This window comes from Carex rostrata, chromosome 8 (genome assembly GCF_964058835.1).
Source record: "Carex rostrata chromosome 8, lpCarRost1.2, whole genome shotgun sequence".
NCBI classification, from domain to species: domain Eukaryota; kingdom Viridiplantae; phylum Streptophyta; class Magnoliopsida; order Poales; family Cyperaceae; genus Carex; species Carex rostrata.
This window is the reverse complement of record NC_135925.1, coordinates 7,720,564-7,741,848: the sequence shown is the minus strand read 5'-3', so window position 1 is coordinate 7,741,848 and position 21,285 is coordinate 7,720,564. Positions and strand designations below refer to the sequence as shown.

At 34.0% G+C, this 21,285-nt stretch overlaps 3 protein-coding genes across 3 annotated transcripts; all 3 read left to right on the top strand.

Annotated features, from left to right (window-relative positions):
* The first annotated feature begins 356 nt into the window (after positions 1-356).
* LOC144558527 (uncharacterized) lies at positions 357-2,120 on the top strand. Its single transcript, XM_078307368.1, has 3 exons — positions 357-1,096; positions 1,427-1,655; positions 1,911-2,120. Exons 1-3 carry the CDS (start codon positions 357-359, stop codon positions 2,118-2,120), a joined length of 1,179 nt encoding a protein of 392 aa, XP_078163494.1.
* A 2,542-nt stretch (positions 2,121-4,662) lies between these two features.
* Positions 4,663-11,377, top strand: LOC144558427 (FAD-linked oxidases family protein). Its single transcript, XM_078307277.1, has 18 exons — positions 4,663-4,989; positions 5,076-5,169; positions 5,653-5,753; positions 5,979-6,027; positions 6,264-6,356; positions 6,436-6,550; positions 6,697-6,757; positions 6,856-6,892; positions 7,066-7,127; positions 7,432-7,528; positions 8,035-8,109; positions 9,269-9,377; positions 9,614-9,723; positions 9,852-9,914; positions 10,148-10,227; positions 10,371-10,501; positions 10,794-10,837; positions 11,098-11,377. Exons 1-18 carry the CDS (start codon positions 4,751-4,753, stop codon positions 11,215-11,217), a joined length of 1,680 nt encoding a protein of 559 aa, XP_078163403.1. The 5' UTR covers positions 4,663-4,750; the 3' UTR covers positions 11,218-11,377.
* Positions 11,378-18,423: 7,046 nt separating this feature from the next.
* On the top strand, positions 18,424-21,089 carry LOC144558177 (strigolactones hydrolase CXE15-like). Its single transcript, XM_078306946.1, has 2 exons — positions 18,424-19,197; positions 20,637-21,089. The coding sequence occupies exons 1-2, from the start codon at positions 18,533-18,535 to the stop codon at positions 20,950-20,952; spliced, it is 981 nt and encodes a 326-aa protein (XP_078163072.1). The 5' UTR covers positions 18,424-18,532; the 3' UTR covers positions 20,953-21,089.
* The last annotated feature ends 196 nt before the right edge of the window (positions 21,090-21,285 follow it).

Genomic DNA, 21,285 nt, shown 5'->3' with positions numbered 1-21,285 from the left:
CTTCAGTCTTTGACCCCACTAAACCTCGAATCCACATCCTCTGAGGTAACAAAATATTTCTTTTTGGATCACAGCCGTCCGATCGGAATCCGGACCAATCTGGCTCGAGGTGAACGCACAGCTCCACTTTAATAGTAGTGCGAATTCTGATTGCACGGTCTAGATCGAAACAGAAATATTCTGTGACCTTAGGTGATACGAATTCCTAACCATCACAGACCACAGTTAATCTACGATAATGCAAGTTTAAAGCCCACTGCTCTTCTTCAGTCTTCACTATCTCTTTCTGCTCCCTAATTATCTCCCCCAGTCTAATTAATTAAAAGCCATTGCTGATTCTCTCCTCTCCTCTAACCATGAGAAGAAACATGTCTTCCCGCCTCCTCTTCTCAGCTGATGATGAAGCGCCTGATTTAGAGAATCCACCCCATCGACCCCGGATGATCAGGACGAAGCGCTTTCTTCTCTTCTCACTCCCACGTGTCCCTCTATCCACACTCACCATGCAGTGCTCTGTCTTCTTTTTTCTCCTCTCCCTCTTGGCGTGCTGTCTGATTTATTCTCTCCATAAAATCCTACTCCACCTAACCGTTGTTGCCATTCTCTTCCTCGCTTATTTCCTCTTCAAGACTGTCTCAAGAACTGATCTTCAGTCATTTTTCACAAACAACCGCCCGACATTCTTTTATCGAGATGAACCGTCGGCCGTCAGAGTATCAAGAATTAACGGCCATGCCGTAGAGTTGCTCCCTGATGGAAGTATCTATGCTGGGGAGTTTACGGAAGGGATCCGCAATGGGAGAGGGGTGATGATGATGCCAGGAATGCGCACCTATGGAGGAGACTGGGTTCAAGGGGTCTATCATGGGTACGGGGTCGAGGACATGGCTGGTCGTCACGTGTACCAGGGGCAGTTCTTGGAAGGGAAGAGAAGCGGGTATGGGTTCATGAAATACCGTAATGGCGACCAATACAAGGGACAGTGGCTGGGGAATGAGACACATGGAATGGGGAAAGAGACCTGTATTGATGGGTCTTCTTATGAGGGCCGATTCAAGACAGGCATGAGGCATGGTTTGGGTGTCTGCCGTGACAGGTTTTTTTCTTCTTTTTATTATTGTTCTTCATCGATCTTGAGTCTTCTGAATGATTGTTTTTTTTATACTAGAGATTAAAAGAAAGCAAAGGTTTTTGATATGAAGATATGTACTTCGAGGTATATGTTTCAGGAATGGAAACAAAGTTGCGTATTAATGAACTTGCATATGTATTCAGATATTCTTTTGCAATTAAAGTAAAATAAATAAATCAATCTTGATTCTTTTTTGGTATATATGATCTTATGAGTTATGCCAAAACGCTTATTCAAGTGTTATGTAAATATGCTCAGAAATTATGAAGACTACTTTTATTTATTTTTTTGCAGTAATGGCGATATGTATCTAGGAGAGTACTACAACGACACATGCCTGGGACTCGGTACCTGCGTTTTCTCAAATGGTGACAAATATGAGGGATCATGGCACGAAAATCAAATGCAAGGATATGGCGTTTATACTAGAAGAGATGCTGAACCTGAAGCTGGGCAGTGGGACCATGGGGTTTTCAAATCGTGTATGCTTATATCAGACCGTTGGATCGATATAACACTTCAGGTTTGTTTTTTTGTTTGTATTTTAAGAGCAAGACATTGCATATGCATCAATGATTAATTAAAGGAAGCCTCCATCAACATGGTTGGAACCTGAACTAATTAATTAACGGAAAAATTAAATTGAAATATGAAGACAATAGGAAAAAATATCCATGTTAATGTTAATTAATGATGATATTTTTCTGATGAGTTTCCTGAAATTATATATATTTCATGGTTTCATAGTGTTATTTGTTACTTGTTGATCGACATGCAGGCAGCTCGGGACGCTGCCCGGGATGCCAAAAACTTGCAAAATGTAGAGGATCAGGTAATCCAGGCCGTAACTGATGCTGTCAATGCGAATGAAGCTGCCCGACTTGAAGCTATTACGGCTCATTCCATAAACAGGTTACATCGTTTTGATCCAAGGAGGCTAGCTACAAGGGCTTCAACCAAATCAATCACTGCATTGTTTCAGGTCTAATGTGACCTCCATTAGCTGATTTTGTATATGTTATGCCGTACTGTCAAGTAGTCTCAGGTTCAGTCCAGGTTATCCTTACAAAAAGGAAATGAAAATAAAATTTGCTTCCGTCTTAATTTTACTCAGTGTTGTAAAAAACATCCGTTTAGGCTCCGATTAATCACTTGACGATACCTTATCTGTCCGACGAACACATACCGTTATTTACAACTCTAATTTTACTTTTGCTCTCGCCTTACATTTGGCAAACGAAACTAACAATAGGAAAAATATTTGCGCAGGCTTGGAGAAGGACATTAAGGAATTTTGGCAGATCCATTGCCAATCTTGACTAATGACCGGTCGATCGGCTTAATTTAACCAATGGGTTGAAAAATACAGGCTTTTGAAGTTTTTTTTTTTGGATGCCAGACAATTTTTAATATAATGCATACGTATATGGTTGGTCATTTTTTTGTAAGCTGCGAGAGCACATTGATTTTCATTCTCGATCGAGTCGTTGTGTTATAGAGATGCAAAGATTAATTAGTGGATTTATCTATTTCACGAATGGGTTATTTTTGAACTAATTAGTGAATTTTGGTTCGAACCCCCTTTTTGAACTAACACAGTGCATGTGAATTTTGAATTTGGTTTTAGCCTCTGATTTCGGTCATTTCTCGCTTTCAATTGAATAAATGTCTGTATCAATATATTTGATCTTTAATGTGATCAGTACTTGTTGTACATGCATGTACCTTTGGATATTAGTTAAATAAGTTAATTATTCATGCCAAGGCCCGTACGTAACTGGTTAAATGTGTCAATAAAAAAGAAAAAGTTTTTGAATAATATCTTTCATTGCATTGACTTTTAAGTTTTAACTTGTTTAGATTTAGTAACAAAAAAATAAACAGAGACTCTGAATATATATATAAAACAGTATGTTTTCAAATTTTTTTTCTACCAATTTTATATAGAATAATTCTAACGTACATCCAACTTTTGTAATTATAAATGTGTTCTCGATTGTTTAAAATTATCATTCAAAATAAAACATTAAGATTATAAATGTGTTCTAAATTATTTAGATATAGTGTATTTCGAATTTCAGCCGATTCAAAATTTGATTTTATCATAATGCTACTAAAATTCCACAGTTAAAACTTTAAAATTATTTGACACAAGACTACTAAATTATTTTATCCCGCACTACTAAATAATTGAGAACACATCTACAATTTTAGATTTTTTAATTTAAATCATATTTTTTTTTCAAATATATCCACCGTAAAAGTTAAATGTATCATAAAAAATAGATATACATATATAAGAATTATCCCTTAATATTAGATCAAACTTGTCAAATTACGAGAGTGCTACATCATGCTACATAGCTTATTGGTGTTTTTCATCAGATCATGCCTCATCATTAATTTGAAGCCATATAAGAAGAAAAATAAAAGAAGTTTCAGAATAAAATTAACATACACAATATTTTTTTTGTGCTAATTCAAAAAAATACATCCAGTGTGCAAATATGTTCTGTCAAAATACATGGGTTATGCAAATAAATTGTACATTTTGTTACAGAGATGCACACAGATATGCAGTTAGTATTAATTGAATTCACCTCGCAGATTAAATCATGACAATTCATGCAGATCATCAATTTTCTCTTTACAGAATTATTATTTAGATGTATTTACAATGCGTTGTGCAATTTTTTTTAAAATTTATTTGTCCCGAAAAAATCGTATGCTTATAAATTTATCAAGCGCTCATAGACACGCATGCTGGCATGCACAATAAATTAATTATTAGTGCTAAATGCTAATTCAAATAGAATAATCTCGATGTATATAATTGATGACATGTATAAAACATTATACATAGTGATAGAGTTTTTTTTTATCTGACTCTGGATCAAATATATAGTCGTATATATATTCTTAAAAAAATTAGATCTTTTAATGCTTAATCATCAATTATTCGATATATATTGTATATCCTTATCGTTATAAATTCTTTTATAATTACTCATTAATTCTTTAATTTATCTTATATGTATATTAACTCAATATATATTTTTAAGGGAAAATAACGGTACAATTAATGTAAGAGATATTTATCTTTAAAACTAATTAATAAAGAATAAAGTACTAGATAATTAAAATATTTGAATATGGTTGTTAATAAAAAAAGTTAGTGGTGTTAATCAGCCATCTCCGATAAAACCGTCAGAAAACGAAAAAAAAAAGAAAAAAAGAATGCAGTTGACTACGTAGACGAAAAAGAAAAAGAAAAAAGATCCCCTCAAAAAAAAAAAACGGATCCAGCTTCTCTCAGGTACCGTAGAAGGATCCAGCTCACTTTACGGTTTGATATTAAATCTCAGATGGTTTGAGATTCGGACTTACGTATGGGGCAGTATTATTTGGATTTGAGATTCGTGCTAATTTAAAGTTAACGGTTCAGATCAACTAATTGTAAAAGATTTCCATTTCAGGTAATGGAGAGATGTGATTCGAATTAAGAACCCCCTGGAAGTACACAAGTCGGACCTCTCCACAGGCTCCACTGCTTCGGAGCTTCCACGGTTCCACCCTTCTAGTTCCCCTCTCTCTCTCTCTCATCTCAAGAAATTCGCAATGGTCTTCTTCGTTAATCTCATCTCTCGCCTCGCTGCCTCCTCCCGGTCTCGCCTTCTCCATCCACCGCCTCTCACTTATTCTTCCCTCCTTTCCATCTCCTCCCAATCCACTCGATCCAACTCCGACGGCTCTCCCCCCTCCTGGCCCCGCTTCCTCATCCCTCTCGCCGCCGCCGCTTCTTCGATTGCCTTTACCATCGAATATCCTGCCCTTTGCGAGCCCGGCCTTGGTCAGAGGTATATGTTCGATTGTGTGAAACTACGTAATGACTGTTTCTTATCATTGGATTAGTAATCTGTTTGTTTTGGATTGTATGATATAGAGTAGGAGGGAAGGACAGTACTGACCTGGTGGTCAGAGGTTCTCATAAAAGGTTACCAGAAGAGTTTGTAGCAGAACTCAGATCAATCCTTCAGGTGCTCTATATTTTTTTCACACGCATAAAAATATAAAGAAAACACATGAAAGCACATTAGATTGGGTGAGTTAAGTTGTTTTGCTTTAAATAATTTTCCAATAAAAAAGAACTAAGTCAACTGATTTTAGTATAACATACACTGGGATATGCCTTTACCAAATTTCTCTCAGTGAGCACACCTGCTTCATGTAGACTACCACACGGATTAGTCAATTCGGCTATTTTGAAAATGGCAAGGAACTCGGGAACCCAGTCATCCTTTTTACCCCTGGAAAGAATGAAATAAAAATAAGACATTTTACTATTTTGAATTACTAAAATCATCCCTACAGGTCTCAGATGTCCTGGTCAGGTTACATTCTATTCACATATATATACCAGAAGTTTTTCTGATTTTATCCCTAGAAATTGTGTCGTGGTCTCTTAAATTAGTTTGCTCAGTAACATTACTCTGTATTTGTTTAACAAGTTTTCACGGCAGGATAATGTGACAGTGGATTATGATGAGAGGTATTTTCATGGGAAACCACAAAACAGCTTCCACAGAGCAGTGAACATTCCAGATGTTGTTGTCTATCCAAGGTAATCTAATACAAGATCTCTGCCTTGCTTTGTGAACTCAATCAAAATAGAATACTGGTGACTGATTTGTTAAGACATTTGTTTTGTCTTTTGAGTGTTTTATGTATTTGATCTTGAAACAACCGACAAGGCCATATATAGGTCTAAACTGTTTAGAGCACCTCAAGTTGTTCTTCATCTGGTATTTTCCAGGTTGCAAATGATATTTCTTATTTGACATTGCAGGTCCCAGGATGAAGTGCAGAAGATAGTCCTAGCATGTAACAAGTACAAGGTACGACTGCTGGAAAATGGAAGATAAAATTTAAAAGAACTGAAATATAGATCTGATAAGCTTTGATGAGAACCTTCATATTGTGACATAAAATTTCTAAGAGAATTATTTCTTCTCTAGAGTTTCTCAAGGTTCAGATGCTAGTGATGAAATATTTCTATCTTGACAGATGTTGTTTTGACTACATTATGCTTACAAAATAATTTAGTGGTTTATTTTCCTTTTAATTTGAACAGATTCCTGTTGTACCTTATGGTGGAGCAACATCAATTGAAGGCCACACTTTAGCCCCTAGTGCTGGAGTCTGCATTGACCTGACATTGATGAATGTAAGATCTGCACATCCTAATAATTTTATATGTCTATAGTGTTTTGCTATGATTTCATGATTATAATTTAATGTCACAGAAAGTGAAATCGCTGAATATTGAAGACATGGATGTAGTGGTTGAACCAGGAGTTGGATGGATCGAACTTAATGAATATCTGAAACCATATGGCCTATTTTTCCCGCTAGATCCAGGTATGAAAAAGCATTTCCTCTTTAATTATTTATTTGTTGGAACCCAAAGTCCATAACCTACCTGCAATCTCAACTTTTCTGGTACATAACTAAGCATGTCATCAATTATTACCTATTTAGCCTAAAATTTTGTTCTAAACACAAAGGACCTGGTGCTACTATTGGAGGAATGTGTGCCACACGGTGTTCTGGTTCCTTGGCTGTCAGGTAGTTTCCATCATTGTTTAATGTGCAATTTTTACTCTAAATTATACAAATTTTTATAGTAATAATTTTTGTTTGACTACCAATTCTTTAGTTTTTAGGTATGGAACAATGCGTGACAATGTTATCAGCCTCCAGGTTCCTCTCTTTCTCTTTCCGCTTGTTAAGGGCATATTGAGGCTGAATTTACTCTAAATGTACAGTTAAAATTAAATTAAAAAGACTTAATTTAACATTGAAGCATAATCAAGGTAAGTACTGGCTGAAATTTCTGCATCTTATGTAGGATGTATATTTTGCATGAATTGCAGGTAGTCCTAGCAAATGGTGAACTTATAAAGACCGCCTCTCGTGCTCGAAAGAGTGCAGCTGGGTATATTATATATATTTTTTGAGAGAAATATTTTTACATTATTAGACATTTGATCAACTCCATTTGTGCATCATAGTGTGTATATTTTAATTTCTTCATGGGTTTTAAAGTGGCATCGTGTGCATCACTGTTTCAGTGTTTTGCCTTAGCAAGGATCAATTGAACTTTCTTTCTTTCTTTGTTTTTTTACAACAAACAATTTATATTCAAAATTTGAAAAGAAGGATCAGTTTGAACTTTCAATGGCGTATCTTTCCAACTAGATGAATTGTGCACTGATAGGCTTTTCAAATGTTTTTGTCAGATATGACTTGACACGGTTGATGATTGGAAGTGAAGGCACCTTGGGAGTTATTACCGAGGTCACTCTACGTCTTCAGAAGCTTCCCTCACATTCGGTTGTATGTTTTTTCTTCCTCTCCTTTTTCCATCGTCTATTTTCTGCATGATTGATTACTTTATTTTGGGAATGATAACCGAACTACCAACAACTGGTTGCTAATACATTTCTCAAGAATTCCATAAAAGAGAGATTGTTTTTTCAAATTCGAAAGAAGACATGGTAAACCGAGCTAATTGAAAAGGCGGGTATGAATTATGTAGAGACCCCTGCCTTATGTTAAAAGTCATTAAAGCCTGTATATATTGAACTGAGATTTAAAGTTCTGGAAGGATTTAAAGTATATTATGGAACTGAAGGTTTTTTTTTTTTATTGTTTTCAATGAGGCAAGATGTAGAAGTTATTAAAATCTTTCATGGGCTTTTTTGATTCATGCATTTGGATGATATTATCCAGGACACACAGTTTATGAGCTGTTATGAATTTATTTATGCTGTGGTATATAGGAATTTCTCTAGAAAGTATTATAACGCATTTCTAAGAATGGTGAAATGAATATTGTTCAGGTTGCAATGTGTAACTTTCCAACAATAAAGGATGCTGCTGATGTTGCTATTGCGACAATGCATTCCGGTATACAGGTTAGTGCTTCTGATTGGATCCAAGCATTAAGTCGGGTATCATGGTAATAGTACCAGGGTTTATTTTACCGGCCAATTACTGGTACCACATTTACTATTGCTCTGATCAAACTTTAGCCTTTCTTTAAATTTTTTTGTGCTTGACTTGGATTCAATTACACAGATGTGGTAGGTTGATTTTTAATTGTGGCACACTACAATTAGCCATGCTTAAATTAAGGCCGTGTTACATTTTTCAATTGAGAGTGTACTGAGGCTTAATTGGGTTAATTACAAAATGCGACTTATTGCATGGTGAAGAACAATTCTGGCTTCTTGAATCACGCACATATATTAAAGATAAATATATTTTTTCGACTTATCTAAGCTTCTAAATATTGTGCTTTATCACCACTATATGACTCTTATCATTTTTTTGAAGTAGTTGGTGAAAGACTACTAGTTTATATATGAAGAAAAATTACAGGATGCTTTATCATTTTTTAAACCCTGCTGCACAAAATATGGAACAACCTGCAGTTTAGCAGCTTTGCCAATAAACCAGAATACAGCTGTGATTTATTGATTTCATTTTTCTTGAAAGGAAGTGGCCTCAAGGGCCAATGTTTCTAACATAGAAATATTAGTTTAGTGCAGGAAACATCTGTTTATTGATTTCATTTAGTGGAAAATATCGAGTACTAAATAAATTCGGCAATTTGATATAATGGGGTACCTTTAGTTTGGGATTTTTGATACTGATTATTAAGACCCAAACAGTATTATGTCATTACTGTCTTTATGAGTTCTGAGTTATTTTTTTTATATGTTCCCTTCCATGCTAGAACGATGTTAAAAAAATAATAAAGTCATAAACCCTATCAAGGGGTTCCAATGCTGTTATTGTATCATAAGTATTAAATGGTACAATTAATATGTTGTGTTATTTAGCACATGTATTATGTTCATACTTGATAGTGCTTTGTAGAACATGAAATAATTGATTAAGGAAATGCCAGTAGAATGGTTTATCGATCACCTTATTGTTGCCAAACTGCTGAACACTAAATGACTCTATGACTGCAAAGGACCATACACTTTTGAACCTTCACTATCGATTATTTTTCGTCCATATTTTCTTTTGCCATTGCTGGAAGAATTTTCTTCACCCTTTGTGTAGGTGTCTAGAGTGGAGCTCTTGGATGAAGTTCAAGTAAGAGCAATTAATGTGGCCAATGGTAAAAACTTACCCGAAGTGCCTACGTTAATGTTTGAGTTCATTGGCACAGGTTATTGCTATACTTTCTTTTATCGACTAAATTTGTGTATGACAACCAACTTTGTAGGACTACCATACATATTTACCCTGGTACATAATACTGTAGTGGCAAATCAGCCCTCAATCTTCTAAAACATTGCGAAAACTGTTGATAAATATGATAACCTAACTAGTACCTCATCTTTCAGTTCCTAATGTCTTGTCAACATGAATGTTCTAAAATCAATTAATATTCTGTAATTATAGAAGCATATGCACGGGAACAGACCCTGATAGTTCAGAAAATTGCCACTGAACACAAAGGTACTGATTTTGTCTTCGTTGAAGAGCCTGAGGCCAAAACTGAACTATGGAAGGTTAGCCTTGTAAAAAGTTTGGTTTATTTCCCCCTTGAAATATTTTTTGCAAATAACTTTTTCTCATTTTTTATAGTTAAACTGTCTCCTCCTTCTAGTTGATTGTTTGGCCAAATTGTTCCTAACAGATAAGAAAGGAGGCACTCTGGGCTGGTTTTGCAATGGCACCTGGATATGAAGCTATGATTACAGTTTGTCTATCGTGTTCCTTTTACCTTTATTCATAGTTTTCATTTTCTTTTGGTATTTTCAAATATAAGTTCGCTGTACATTATGTTACTTGACCAATAATTCTCCTTTATCGTTTACTTACTGTTACTTCAATTCCTACTTTTGCAAACAGGCCACCAAGGCAAGGTGTTTACCAATTATGTATGCATTTGTTTAGAATACTCTCTTGATAATGAATTTCTTTGTTATTCAGGACGTATGTGTTCCTTTATCAAGGCTAGCAGAATGTATATCATTGTCAAAGGAACAACTTGATGCATCTTCCTTGTTGTGGTAATATCACCTCCTGCAATAGGTCGATTCCTGAATTCCATTATTTCATACATCTTGTTTGCTGTGAAGTGAGTACTTTATACGTAACACTATATGGGTTTGTAACTGTTTGACTGATTTTGCATCTGGTTCTGATTATTTAGTATGGTCATTGCTCATGCGGGTGATGGAAATTTCCACACTATTATACTATTCGACCCTAATAATGAAGAACAAAGGAAAGAAGCTGAGAGACTTAACCATTTGATGGTTCACACTGCCTTATCAATGGAAGGTACAATTTCCTTATTAAATACTTTATTGCACACAGGAGTTGATTGCTTGTTTGTTGACATATAATTGGTTTTGAAAGCAAGCTACAAGCCTACAACATTAATTAGAAATACATATTTCATAAGAATAGTTCTGTTAACTGAATTCAGTATTGACCTACCTAATAAGCAATCAAGTAATTTATTACCTGCAATAAAGGGGCTATTATTATCCCTTGGCAGAATTTCTCTTGCAATAATTGTTGAACCAGATACCAGTAGAGGCCTTAATTTGAATATTTTTGTGCATGATAGGCACATGCACAGGAGAGCATGGTGTTGGTACTGGGAAAATGAAGGTACATGCTTCTAATTCTCGCATGTCTTCATGTTTAGCACATTTTATATCTCCTTATTGTAGAATGATGAGTTTAACATATATATATCAATGGACAAGAATTGGTTTGCAAACATTAGAATGCAATCTAACATTGGATTGAATCTGCAGCTTCTAACTTGGTCTTCTGAGCAACTTCTGTTGATATGTTAATAGATTCACCCATCTTTACTTTTGCTGATTCATCATTTAATTGCATGTTACACATTCTTTTGTAATCAGTATTTGGAAGAAGAGCTGGGAATTGGGGCACTGAGAACCATGAAGAGAATAAAGAGTGTGATAGATCCAAATAACATCATGAACCCAGGAAAATTGATCCCGCCTCACGTCTGCCTCTAGGGACAATAACTATTTTATGTGCTTGATCTTGGCATTTGGTTTGCTGACATTATATTGACCTAATTAAACTTGTAGCGTCACTATCATTAATGTTTCTCCATGAATAAATAAACTCGTGATATTATTATTTCTTTTTATGAAGAGGTCGTCTCTTCCACTTCGTCTTTTTCCAGTATCGTGATGTAGTCCAGTGTTCTAAATCACGTTTTCTGGGAGTCTTTATCCTCTACTGCACACGTTGCGTGCGAGTTCGGATCTCCTAAAGTAACCAAATTTTTTAGTTTAGATCGGGACCGTCAGATTTGAATCAGGCCACCAGGTTAATCTCGAATTTGAGTTTATATCTGGGCCGTTGGATATACAGCCGTGCCCTTGTATCTACAGAGAAGGATTTTATTGAGTGCATGAATCTCTACGTTAAATCTCGAATTGATAACTTGTTGAGGACCGCCGCTACCAGTGCATACTAGAAGATTGAAAAGAAAAATCCCTGCTGGAGGTGAAATCTGAAGGACACAAAAGTTGCAAGAGTCAAGACAGATGATAATCACCAGTGCCCAAACATTCGTCCGTCGCCAGCGAAGTAGCGAACTTGATGCGTGCATGATAATTCTGATGCACCAACACAGGATACGTGAAATAACAGGAATTGGAAAGGGGAGGTAGCACAATTGGTTAGGAAAATGTCCTAGAGTTGTTATACCCAAAGGTCGAGAGTTCGATTCCCCCTCACGAACCTTGATAGCTACTATCAAGTTTTCAAAAAAAAAAAAAAATAACGGGAATTGGGAACGCTAATTTTAATTTTTACTTTATTTCGTGTTTAATTTCCTCCAACACATGATATTTCTTGTATGGATCATGGTTAAAACACTAACGAAAAAAACATTTTAGTGCGAGAATAAACTCTTAACAACATTCTCTCTTTAATATATATATTCAAACTCGAATGAATTTTATATTTATAAAATTGGGGGAATTTCATGTATCCCCCTCAAAAACTTCAATATTACGTATATCCCCCTCAAAAGTTTGTAATATCATATTTCCCCCTCAAAATGGTAGAAACTCACATATTTGTCCGATTCATCAACTTTTTCATTAATTTTAAATCCACCATCCATATAAATTTATAATTCCCATTTTATCCTTGTTAGAATTAAAAGAAACTTTAGCTTCTACAGTCTCCCTCTTTCAAATTAAATTCACAGCTCTCCATTACAAACTCCATTTGAACAAAGACTTTGAGGGAATGTTGGTCCCGTTGGTCCTACCCATGTCATATGTCAACTACATAAACTATGTGTCTCATCATCATACTAAGGTACAAATGGACTCCCATTAGTTCGCAAAATAGTTCAAGCCTACAAGGACTCAATCCGAATGGAAGTTAAATTTAGATACCTATTTACCAGATTTCAGGGACCGGCTCAAAGAGAGAGCTTTTTTGAATGTGTATCAGCTCAAAGAGACAGTATCGGACTGCACAAAGCCGGTATAGTACCGAGCTTCTTTGGATGTGTACCGGCTCACTGAATGACCTTACCCAAAATTAAGATTCGTCAGGCTTCTCCAAAGCACATTTGTTATCGTCAATTTTAAACTGTGATTACGTGCTCCTGTGTTCATTTTGAATTTTATTATGTCAGATTAGACTGGTACTTCCTTTGGTATCAGACTTGAAACAATTCTGGGACTGGTATCAATTTATTTTTCCTTGAAAACATCTACTCCTTTTAGTGCAGACTGTTTCTTTAAGTTTTATTTAGATGTGTTTCATTATTATGATACAAAGTATCCAAAAAAAAGGCTGTATCATAAGGTCAGAACACTTATTAAACTCTTTTCTTATGCTACATTTTTGCTTATTCAAACCCAAGATGTATCAAAATCATAGGATAAAATCAACCTTAAAAAAAATTATAGTACAAAAGACTTAAGAAATATGGTGTTGTCATTACTCAAGCTTTCGAATTGATGCTTTCCAGCTCTGTGATCAAAGTTCTAAACTTTACATAACACAAATTGAGGTTTTAACAAAATAAGGATACTGGTAATATCATGTAAGCAATGCATGCTTTCAGAATCTATACTGATATATCTCAAAATAATTTTTTTGCTAAATAATATTTAACTTAGCCCAGCAAGGAGTAGATTGGATTGAATACATAAAGTGAATAGTTCATAATCAAAGTAATCACAGCTTTCTAAAAGGGAGATAGAAAGAAAGCCGTATTTCCATCAATTTGAGAAAGCGGAACGAACATCAATTTCATAGAAATAATAGATGTTCTAAAGTTATTGACTATTGAAGTGAAGACTGGAGAATTTTTTGCAATGACGGAGTGAATGGGAAAGGAAAGATGCAAGGGTATAATGGTCTTTAGAGTCTCAAATATATTATTTAATCACTTTTAGAAATATTTAATATATTGTAAAATTAATAATGGGTAAATATGTGAGTTTTTACAATTTTGAGGGGGAAATATGATATTATAAACTTTTGAGGGAGAAATACGTAATATTGAAGTTTTTGAGGGGGATACATGAAATTCTCCCTATAAAATTAGATGGCTTGATTCCATTTGTTCTCTCTTTAAAACAAATTAAACATAGCTCAATTTCTTAACCAGCGTTACAAAACTAAGTATGCGAGCTAATCATCATTGTCTTACTCATGCCACTCTAAGCTATGTTTGATTTCAACAATGACATTAACACAAAAACGAAACAAACGACAATCTGATATTGCATTAGTTATGAGTTATTGAATACTTTTTTCGTTAGAAATCATTTGATCTAAAACTAACATATTGAATTGATTTATTGACATAGAAAAAGATTCATTCCCAAATAACATATATATCAAGCGGATTAATAATGTTCGTTTTAGATCAGATGATCTTGATCGAAAAAACAGAGGACGGTGCTATTTTGAGAGCAATAATTACTAAAGAGTGACATTAGCGTGTGTTAAGCTCATCAAGAGTGCTTGTTGAGCTTAACTTCAAAATATATCTTATTAGCTTCAAATGACGAATTCAAACCGTTAAAACTAATATACTTTACGAATAATGCGTGTACATACAAAATTTTAAAAATTTAAAATTCCTTTAATGCAAAATCAAGTGGTTAAAATTAAAGTAAAAGTTTATAAGTTATTTTAATACATTTATTTTTCTTCACTTGTTGATCATTTGACTTTGTATTAAATAAATTGAGAAAAATTAAATTTTGTATGTATACGCATCACTCAGTAATAAAAATTATAAAAATATAATTGGTAAAATTACAGCTATTTATTTTGAACAAAAATTATAACTGTGAAATTTTAAATCCTACTCATATTATTGATCAGGAGGGATCTTATATGATTATATCAAAAGTTTTTGGTTCCCAATCTTTCCTAATAAAATTATATCTCAAATAACTATTTTGTTAATTTTCATGATTTGATTTATATATTTTTTTAGAGAAAAGGTTTTCGTCTACACTGTTTTGTCCACTATCTGTCCACAACGCTAATCTAACGAACTGCTAACTGTATCCAACCTTCCTTTTATAAAAGGAACGCTAATCTCTCTTTCCGCTCTCTCTCTCTCTCTCTCTTCACAGAAGCTTTCTCTCTTTCCGATCTCTCTTTCTCTCTTCACAAAAGGTTCTCCTCTCCTCAACCCCTTCCCTTCGACGACCTCTCCTTTGACGGTCTCCTCTTCGACGGGTTCTTGATCGTGCAGATCTGAATGACCTCCTCTCCTACAGTTCATTTTTCAACAGCAACACCATTACTCGCCGCTCACCGGCGCCACTACTAGTTGGCGCTTTCTTCTCTCCGACGGACTTCTCCGGCATCTCTCTTAGATTCTAATGGAGAGAGACGATCTAAGACAGGCTATCTGGAGGAGCGATCTGGTGGAGAGAGATGAGAGCAAGGCGATATGGAGAAGAGAGATAAGAGCGAGGCGATCAGGAGTATAATCGGGTTATTTTACAGTATTCACTTTGTAGTTTTACAATATAAATCTTTTGATTTTATAGTATTCAAAACAACTTGTTTATTTACTAATCTATTTAAGTTTCGTTCCTTCTATTGATTTGAATTGATAATCATGATTTCCTTGCTTCTATTGAAGTTTCATTTGAATTGATGTAGCCTCAGGTGTGTATGCATTATATGAACATTGATTTGAATTTTAATTGTATCATTTATTGTTCAATAACGGATCTCGCATTATCTGATGGTCTGATTTGAAATGCATAGTTTGTTTTCTTTATGTCGTTGTTTTGAATTGTCTGATGTACGAAATTACATGATTCTATATTTTATTTTACAATATTCGATTTCATATTCGAAAGAAAAACACGACGGGATTTTGTCGTCTTTGAAGTAGTCAATTAACATATACCACTTCAGATCTGGTAAAATATGTAGAGTATTTTTACATGATATATGCACTATTTTATAGTATTTATTATTATTGATGTTTACAGGTTTACAGTATATAGTTCATAATTTTACATGATATAGTTCACTGTTTTAGATGATACATAGAGTGTTTTATAGAATATAGTTCACAATTTTACAGTACCTACATGTAATAAATCCAATTTGTTACATTGTTTATTTTATTTGTATGCAGGATGATATCTCGAAAGAACGTGTGGTTCTTATGATGAGACTTCTTACTCATCCCAACAATGTTCACATGAGGTTGTTAATATAGAAGTTTTATTTTTTTCATAGTTTGTTTGATGCTATTTTGGATGTGGAATGATATACTTATGTTTGATATTGTGTGGTAAATATTATGGATGTGTTGAACAGATGTTGTTGAATTGATGTGTTTTGTTGAGCAATTGTGTATTACAGTTTGAAATTGTTATATTTGTAGTTAAGATGTGTCATTTTACAGTATTGAGCTATTGTTGTTTTTATTTTTTGACTTTTTATTTTGAATGTTCTGGATGTTGTATACATACAACTGATTTATAGTTTAGATATAGCAATTTTACAGTATTGGTTTTTGTATGTTGTATATTTTGTTTTTATAGTTTATGTTGACAATTTTATAGTATTGCAATTTTGTATTTTTTATATTTTTTTTATTGTTTTCATTTGCTTATTTTACATTATTGAAATTTTATTGTTTTTACGTTTTATTTTCACAGTTTAAGTTGACAATTTTACAGTATTGAAAATTGATACTTTTTAAATTTTATTTAATCATTTTCATTTGCTAATTTTACATTGTTAAACATTTATAGTTTTTACGTGTTGTTTTTACAGTTTAACTTGATATTTTTACAGTATTGAAATTGATATTTTTTAACATTATATTTTATCATTTTCATCTGTGAATTTGGCATGTATGTAATTTTATAGTTTGTACATTTTATTTTTATAGGTAAAGTGGTCAATTTTACAATATTCAATATTTTGATAATTTATTTGTGTATTCATTAAATTGAGAAAAAAAAATAAAAAAAATTAATAGAAAATTTTAATTTTGCCTTTTTTTTATCAAAATAACTGCTAATAACTAACATTAACTGCCAATAACTTCCTATAACTGCAATATCCGAAAGTACCGTTTGAAAGTACAATTTTTTTTGTCCTGTAGTGTAAGTTGCAATATATTTTTAATTATCATGGGACCACTTCAAATAGTTGTTCGATGTTTTGTAATTAACTGATATATTTTATGTGATATATTGTATAATTATACAGCATGTAGAAGTAGTTTTACAATATTCGCGCAAGTTAAAACTGTGGACAAAAGTCTGTAGACAATTAGATGTTTCCTATTTTTTACTCTATAAATTGTGAGTTGCATTCAAATAAAAAAAAAATTGCATTTAAATTATATAGTTAATGCTTAAGATATGTTTCCATTTATGGTCCGTATGCATTTAAATTTTAATAATGTATATTTCTTTGTTTAACTTTCTTTATTAATATGCATTTAATGCGAAGAGTCAGAATAAATTAGTCAATAAAAAAAATTCTCATTATCCTAAATATTACAAATTTTATTATCAAAATATCGCTTTCAAAAACAAATGCTACAATCCTAAGTTCAAAACAACAACGGATACGCGCGGACCCATCCGACGTCACACTAGCAAGTTGGAAACACATCACTATGAGCAAAATTCCAAAATTCTTTTTAAATCCAAATCTTTGTGAGGAATTCCGTGGAGGTTATTCGTATCATAAATCACTGACAAAACAAACCCTAATAAGTAACAGTCGTCTGGTCGTCCTCTGTGACTTGTATAACAGAGATTATATCAATAAACTCGGACAGACAACCCAGACTCCTCCTAACCTAAAGAACAATTAAGAAATGACAAACTGACATCATGGTATAAACATCACACTCCATTACTCAATTAATACCAAACACCTTTTCTTTTCCTCTTTTTTTTTTTAATTTTTTTTTCCTGAATTGAAACTTGTCAGAAGCCCTTTGGACCATCTTCGTCCAAAGAGCTATACGCACCGTATGATGCTAATCAATTCAAACTGTAAATTAATTGCTAATTCTTTCTTTGCGTTGTAAATCCAACGTGTAATATGTATTTAAATTTCCATTATCCTAAAAATGGAGACTTCCAATACCTTTTCAAATGTTCTATTTCTTACAAACAGGATGAAAACAATTGGTTTTGCCAGGATAGAAAATTGAAAATAACATAGTTTGATACTAAGTAAATACAAATTTTAATTCTGTGAGTTAATAAATTTTCTGTATGATATTTACAAATTTCTTCTATTACAGATAAATTTATTTGTTAAACTAATAACTACAAATGACGGAGATTGTGGAACAAACTATTGTGTCTATTTAAAGTGCTCTTTTTCAACATAGTATCAATTATAAGAACAATAATTTGGTTCACAATCATTGTAATTCATAATTACTATTAATAATTTAATTTAATTTAATTCTAATATCATAATTAAATATCATTAATTCACAAAAATAACTCTTATTTATTTAATATTAAATTGTGTTGAATTTCTGACAAAAATAATTACTTTCATCACAAACAGAACATATAAAAAATCGAATAATGGAGGCCTCCATTCTTAGGATAATGGAGATTTTAAATAACAATTAAATTACGATTTAAATTAATTAGCACAATGTATGTACGCAACTCTTTGAACGAAAATGATACGAAGGGCCACGCACGAGTTCCTCGCACCCACTCTTTTTTAAGTAAAACCAAACACCTTTTAGCAAGCAGTAAGCACCGCACTCAACACTTCTCTAAACCCAGATCAAACCCACCTCACTATCCTCAAACCATGGCAACACCACCACCGCAGATAGTTGAAGAATGCCGCGGCGTTCTCTCCGTCTACAGCGACGGCACGATCGTCCGTTCGGCAAACCCAAGCTTTCCTGTGTCAGTCCGTGACGATGGCTTGGTTGAGTGGAAAGACGTGTTATTCGACCCGATAAACAACCTCTCTCTCCGCCTCTACAAGCCCCGCCACATCACCTCTAAGCTCCCGATCTTCTTCTACTTCCACGGTGGCGGCTACTGCATTGGCTCCCGCACCTGGCCCAACTGTCAGAACTACTGTTTCCGTTTGGCGTCTGAGTTGTCTGCCATAGTTATAGCGCCTGATTACCGCCTTGCGCCAGAGCACCGTCTCCCTGCTGCAATAGAAGACAGCATCACATGCCTCCTCTGGCTCCAGTCTCAGGCTGCTGGTTTCAATTCGGACCCGTGGCTTTCTGAGTCGGCTGATTTTTCCCGGGTTGTGATATCGGGTGATTCAGCTGGTGGTAACATAGCGCATCATTTGGCGGTCCGGTTCGGCTCTGCATCTGGCCGGGCTGAGCTTGAGCCGGTTCGTATCAAGGGGTATGTGCAGCTGATGCCATTCTTTGGTGGGGTCGAGAGGACGAGATCCGAAGCAGAGTGTCCCAAAGAAGCATTCCTTAATCTGGAGCTGAATGACAGGTGAGGTTCTTATTTACTTGGTATGGCAAAACGGTTTACAAAATCACCAAGCGCAAAAACAGAAATTATTGTAATCTAGGTTGGTTGATGGACGATGGTTATGATCAAATCCTGATACAGATACAAAATTGATGAACAGTTGCAATTATTAGTAGTATGTATTCCAGAGCATGCAGCATTAAACCCTTCTTTTTATTTGTCTTCTCTCTTCCGAAGCATAGACTTTTTTTTGTGAGAAAGAATAAGGTTCTGGTCTAAAATAAGGAGAATTTTCGGCATACCTATTGAAATATAGATTGTTTATTTTTCATTATAACACTTACACTCTATATTTTATCATTTTAAATTAAAATAATTGCTGTCATACTTATCAAAGAATTTTTTATTCAAAAAATATATTATAGAACAAGAGAGAAAAACAAAGACTACCTCAATTTTTGTATCATAGAAAGATCGGAATTATTTTCGGTCCAATTTTTTTTCCACCTGAAAAGATTGGAGGATCTTATGTGATTTGTTTCTTGACTCAAACAAATATCAATAATATAATACCAATTAGAAGATTCTTTAGTTTTTTATTGGGATTTGGGACCACAAAAGATTCCCAATTAGAGATCTTCTGTGGTTTGCTTCTCGACTCTTAACTCCAACCAACGCAAATACAGAAAATCTATTAATTTTTTTTTTATTGGAGCTGCATAAGATTCCTGATCGAAAAAAAATATTTAGATCGGTAGATTTTTTTCCTCTAAAATTCCAATTTTTCATCAAAACTTGAAAATGGCTTATTTCTCCAATTAAAACAAATAACTTTTCTCATTTTTTTCTTTCTTTAATCTAATTTTGAACTTGTTATTAATCTTTTATTTTAAGTAATTTTAACTTTTAAGATAAAAGGACTAATTTATTTTTCTCTTCAAACGAACACATTCTTACTGCCCAACTACGATCTATTATTTTGCACTCTAATCAATCAAATATTGAATGCTAATGTATAAGTTTAGCTACTAGATTTATATTGATGAAAAAGCAGGTTATTTGTTTAAAATTTAAAATTTGGGTTATTATTATAAATGAAATAAAAGTTTAAAATTAGATTAAAGAAGAAAAACTGAGAAATATTATTTGTATTCAGTGGAAAACCCAATTTTTACGTTTTAATAGAGAAATTAGATATTTAAAAGTTTTTAAGGTAAACAAAATAAAAAAAATTTGAAGGTCATATTTAAAAGTTTTTAATGTGTATGACCACCATTATTAATGTTCCGAAGCATATACTTAATTGGATGACATCTCCAACTAGTTTTTTCATATAAATGACATAATATTTGCAAAATTGAAAACTAAAGCAAGATAATTGATTTAATCCATTTGGCCAACAATCATGCCAAAGTTTTAAATACTGTATCGTGAGATGAACTAATGCAATTATGCAACAGATACTGGCGGCTATCGCTTCCCCTCGGTGCGAACTTCGACCACCCATTCGCAAATCCATTTGGGCAAGACACCCCTGGTCTGGAGCCGGTTGAGTTTGAACCGACTTTAGTAGTGGTTGGGGAGTGTGATCTTTTGACAGACCGGTCGGTGGATTACGCATGTAGGCTGAAGCAGATGGGGAAGCCGGTGGAGGTGGCCAAGTTCAAGGACCAACAACACGGATTCTTCACCATTAATCCGTGGTCTGAGTCATCTGCCGAGCTTATGCGCATGTTACGCCGGTTTGTGGAGGAGGTGGGTGCGAGGTCTGGTTAATGGATTACAGGTTCTTTTGTCTGGCTCATGCTGTTTGTGTTGGTTGCTTGATTTGTTTCCGCGATTACAACTTCACCTGTGCGATTTCATGGAAAAAATTCTTTAATTTTTTTGTTTGGTTGCATGGGGAAAGAATGCCTTTGGTATAATAAGATTTAAACTGATAATTTAAAGAGTTCTTACCTTAGTTGTTGTGTAATTGTCTGGATTCTCAATACAGGTTCAGACTCGTCACTTGTCGTTTTCCTCTGTTGCATGTGCAGAACGGTTGATATTGGCGTTTATATCCCGATCGTCCGATCTAATTCTGATTGGACAGTGAATATTAAGGGG

Excerpts from the sequence above, each read along its gene's own strand:
- LOC144558527 (XM_078307368.1), top strand. The coding sequence starts at position 357 with ATGAGAAGAAACATGTCTTCCCGCCTCCTCTTCTCAGCTGATGATGAA. Across the intron at positions 1,097-1,426 it reads TTGGGTGTCTGCCGTGACAG|TAATGGCGATATGTATCTAG; the intron begins GTTTTTTTCTTC and ends ATTTTTTTGCAG. Across the intron at positions 1,656-1,910 it reads GGATCGATATAACACTTCAG|GCAGCTCGGGACGCTGCCCG; the intron begins GTTTGTTTTTTT and ends ATCGACATGCAG.
- LOC144558427 (XM_078307277.1), top strand. The coding sequence starts at position 4,751 with ATGGTCTTCTTCGTTAATCTCATCTCTCGCCTCGCTGCCTCCTCCCGG. Across the intron at positions 7,128-7,431 it reads GCTCGAAAGAGTGCAGCTGG|ATATGACTTGACACGGTTGA; the intron begins GTATATTATATA and ends TGTTTTTGTCAG. Across the intron at positions 10,228-10,370 it reads GATGCATCTTCCTTGTTGTG|TATGGTCATTGCTCATGCGG; the intron begins GTAATATCACCT and ends CTGATTATTTAG.
- LOC144558177 (XM_078306946.1), top strand. The coding sequence starts at position 18,533 with ATGGCAACACCACCACCGCAGATAGTTGAAGAATGCCGCGGCGTTCTC. Across the intron at positions 19,198-20,636 it reads AATCTGGAGCTGAATGACAG|ATACTGGCGGCTATCGCTTC; the intron begins GTGAGGTTCTTA and ends ATTATGCAACAG.